The sequence below is a fragment of the Triticum urartu genome, chromosome 7A (genome assembly GCF_056163025.1).
Source record: "Triticum urartu cultivar PI428250 chromosome 7A, HENAU_Tu73, whole genome shotgun sequence".
Taxonomy (NCBI): Eukaryota; Viridiplantae; Streptophyta; class Magnoliopsida; order Poales; family Poaceae; genus Triticum; species Triticum urartu.
The window spans coordinates 413,353,883-413,358,207 of NC_141879.1; the positions used below are offsets into that span (position 1 = coordinate 413,353,883).

General features: G+C 48.7%; 1 protein-coding gene across 1 annotated transcript; it reads right to left on the bottom strand.

Annotated features, from left to right (window-relative positions):
• Nucleotides 1-696: 696 nt before the first annotated feature.
• LOC147959781 (uncharacterized) lies at nt 697-1,827 on the bottom strand. Its single transcript, XM_087534774.1, has one exon. It carries the CDS (start codon nt 1,825-1,827, stop codon nt 697-699), a length of 1,131 nt encoding a protein of 376 aa, XP_087390900.1.
• Between the last annotated feature and the right edge of the window lie 2,498 nt (nt 1,828-4,325).

Genomic DNA, 4,325 nt, shown 5'->3' on the forward strand with positions numbered 1-4,325 from the left:
TGATTTTCAAATCTTGCAAGTCTTTTCTTGCCTTCGGCCCATCCTTGGTCTTATCCGGCATGTTCATCCGTGTTGCAAGCAAGCTCTCAAGGACATTATTATAGATATGCATTTGATCAAGGCAATGAGGTGTATCGAGTTTGTGCCAGTACTCCAAGTCCCAGAACACAGACGTCGTCTTCCATAACTTCAGCAGCGGCTCCGGTGCCTTTCTCATCGTCTTTCCTGATGCGGGGCACTCCTTCCAGTTTTTCAACAGCTCATCGATTTCGGCACCGCTCCGCTTACGTGGAGGTCCTCGATGCTCAGCGTGACCATTGAATAGATCTCCACAGTTTCTCCACGGGTTGTCCTGTTCGCGCCATCTTCGATGCCCCATGTACACGATTTTCCCAGACCCGCCATCTTTCCTTGACGTTAGCTGCTGAGACGTCGTATCATCCATGCACCGCGTGCATCCGCAATATCCATGGCTCACCTGGCCTGCCACATACCCGTAACCGAGATAGTCCTGCACTGTCGTGATCAGCGCGGCTCTCATGTTGAAATACTCGCCTTTGCTGGCGTCCCATGTCTTGGCTGGTGTTTTCCATAACATGTCTAACTCCTCTTGAAGTAGCCCCAGATACAAATTAATATTATTTCCTGGTTGTTTCAGCCCTTGAATAAGCATGCTCATGTGAATGTACTTCGATTTCATGCACAACCAGGGGGGAGGTTGTACATCCATACAAACACGGGCCATGTGCTATGGTTGGTGTTCTGATTGACAAACGGATTCATGCCATCGGTACACGCGCCGAGCACGATGTTCCTTGCATCACATCCAAAATACCGATAGAAGCTGTTCAACGCTCTCCACTGGCTTCCATCCTTGACGTGTCTCAGCTTCGGATCATCTCCATCGTCGGGCTTCTTCCTCTCCGCGTGCCAGCGCATTAGCTTTGCTTCCTTGGGATCTACAAAATACCTCTGGAGACGGGGAGTGATCGGTAAGTACCATACCACTTTCTCGGGACATTTCTTCCCAGCCTTCTTGTATCGAGAAGCATTGCACACCGGACAGCTTGTTTTTTCTGCATGCTCCTTCTGATAAATTATGCAATCATTGATGCATGCATGGTATCTAACGTGTGGCAGATCAAGAGGGCACACGATCTTCTTGGCCTCATCAACACTACTAGGACATAGATTACCCGCGGGAAGAACATCCTTTAGGTACTTGAGATGCTCATCGAGGCTAGTGTCGGTCCCTTTGTTTTTAGCCTTCGTCTTCAGGAGTTGGAGCATGAAACTCAAGCGGGTCACCTCAGGATTACAACCATCATACAATGGAGTGTTCGAGTCTATCACCAGTTGCTCCAGCTTAGCCTCCTCTCTAGAAGCAGCTCTCTCAGTACTCGTCTCCTTGCGAAGCAATGCTTGAACATGAGGGTCCCGCACGATTGAACTTAGTACCGACGAACTCTGCTGCGTGGAGTCCATGTCATTCTCTCCGCCACCATGTCCGGCCCCTTCTCCGCCGCCATGTCTGGCCTCTTCCCCACCGCCATTATCGATCATCTCTTCGTCTTGCCCCGTGTCATCATTGCCTGCCCCATCGGCATCCTCAACATCGTCATCCTCATCTTCAATTATCCACCGCGTATAGCCATCCATGAAACCAGTCATGAGCAGGTGCGCTTCGACACGACCATCGTCATGGGGGTCGAGCCAAACTATTCCTTTGCATTTTCGACACGGACATAAAACCTCTGTCAGGTTATTTTCCTTCATGTCCTGCACCGCCGACCGCAACCACCTGTCCACCATCATTCCACTGACCATCGTCAACTTTGCATGGTAATATAAACAAATTGATTATAAAAATGCGTGCATTCATCAAAGTCATACAAAAATTCGGCATGACCTTCCTTAAAAATAGGACATATATAGATCTAGAGTTTGCCTGGAATTCGCCAAAACGAAAATAAATCGACATTTCTGCAAAACATAGGCAACTCAAAAGCACAATTTGGCGTCAACTCATGCCACACACAAAATTTCCATAAACATATCACACACACATAAACGTATTTCCATTTTGCAAAAGCATGAAATTTTAATCACCTCTATCTCGAGATCGAGCACACGGTGGAGATGATGTTGTAGGGAGATCAAAAGTGCACAAATCTCTTCTTGACAAAGATAGATCTAGTTAGGGGCAAATAGGTCACTTAACTAAATGCTACATCTACCTAGCTACCTAATTTGGGAGGAGACAACTTCAACTAGTGGAGGGGGAAGGAAAAAGAGAAAGGAGATGCATTAATGGAGGTGGTGTAGTTATAGCTAGGAGTAATGAAGAGAGAGAAAGGTAGGTAGAAGAGGGAGAGTAATGGGGGGAGAAGTATTGAGGAAGAAGAAGAGTGAGAGAGGGAGGATGCGGGAGGTAGGGGAAAGGGAGGAGAGGATATGGGGAGGGGGAGGTGGAAAAAGGTGATGGGTGCTACGTCTTAGCAGTAGCGCGGGAGCAAAAGTGCGCTGCTGCTAAGAGCGTAGCAGCAGCGCGCTTTCCTATCACGCGTTACTGCTAAACGGGCCAACCGTGTGGACAATTTTAAAATTAGCAGCAACGACGTGACTAAAAAGAGCGCTACTACTATGGCATTAGTAGCAGCGCGCTTCCTGACGCCGCGCTACTGGTAAACTTAGGTCGTTGTGTTTTGTAGCAGCGTGGTTTAAACATCACGCACTACTGCTAAATTTGCACCAGTAACGCGCTTTCTGTAACCGCGCTGCTCCTAATTAGCAGCAGCGCCTCTTTTTATGTCGCGCTGCTACTAAGATTCTGTGTATAAGGTTTTCCTTAGTAGTGATATCATAGGCACAAAATTGATCTACCACAACAAGCAAGATGAAAATGGCATTGTGGTGAGGAATAAGGCACGATGTCGGTGTCAAAACCGGCGGATCTCGGGTAGGGGTCCCGAACTGTGCGTCTAAGGCGAATGGTAATAGGAGGCAGGGAACACGATGTTTTACCCAGGTTCGGGCCCTCTTGATGGAGGTAAAACCCTACGTCTTACTTGATTTATTCTTGATATATGAGTATTACAAGAGTTGATCTACCACGAGATCGGAGAGGCTAAACCCTATAAGCTAGCCTATGGTATGATTGTATGTTGTCCTACGGACTAAAACCCTCTGGTTTATATAGACACCGGAAAGGGCTAGGGTTACACAAGGTCGGTTACAAAGGAGGAGATATCCATATCCATACTGCCTAGCTTGCCTTCCACGCCAAGTAGAGTCCCATCCGGACACGAGACGAAGTGTTTAATCTTGTATCTTCATAGTCCAACAGTCCGGCCAAAGGATATAGTCCGGCTGTCCGGAGACCACCTAATCCATGACTCCCTCAGTAGCCCCTGAACCATGCTTCAATGATGATGTGTCCGGCGCGCAGTATTGTCTTCGGCATTGCAAGGCGGGTTCCTCCTCCGAATACACCACGAAAGAATTTGAATACAAGGATAGTGTCCGACCCTGCAAAATAAGTTCCACATACCACCGTAGAGAGAATAATATTTCTACAAATCTAATTTGCTGACTTGTTTTGGCAACACGACATTATGCCATGGCCCGGTGATTATTCGAATCGTTTCCTTTAACTAGCCCGCACATAACGCGAGGCAGTTTTTCGACACATCTTGTCAAAGCAGAGATTGTGTCCCCCTTATTACGGGATTCTCATCAATACGGGCGTGGATAACCCAACCGTGCCATCGATTACGGCGCTTGGGGGATAAGCGAGTTTCACCAGGCTAGTGGGGGCGCATAGTTTCGGCCGCCCTTATAAAGGGACAAGGTTTAACCTTTTTCTACCCACGCCTTCTTCCTCCTTGCTCATCCTCTCTTGCGCACTCGAGCTCCAACGCCCAAGCCTACATACTTCCCCTCAACCTTCTCCAATCATGTCCAGAGCGGGAGGCAAATGGATGGCTTCCTCCATTACGGAGGGACACATCAAGAAGCTGCGCGGGGCCGGATACTTGGCCGCGAACATCGCGCACCGGCTGCCCGCTGCGGGGCAGATCGTTCCTACCCCTGAACCTCACGAGAGGGTAGTCTTCCTGCACCAGTTCCTCCGTGGACTGGGGTTTCCCCTCCATCCATTTGTCTGTGGTCTCATGTTTTACTACGGGCTGGACTTCCATGATCTAGCCCCGAACTTTGTCCTCAACATTTTGACGTTCATCGTCGTGTGTGAGGCTTTCCTCCACATCCGGCCCCACTTCGGCCTGTGTCTAAAGACCTTTAATATCAAGCCAAAGGTGGTGGGC

Bases quoted from the DNA above. Each gene is read 5' to 3' on its own strand.
- LOC147959781 (XM_087534774.1), bottom strand. From the start codon at position 1,827: ATGGTCAGTGGAATGATGGTGGACAGGTGGTTGCGGTCGGCGGTGCAG.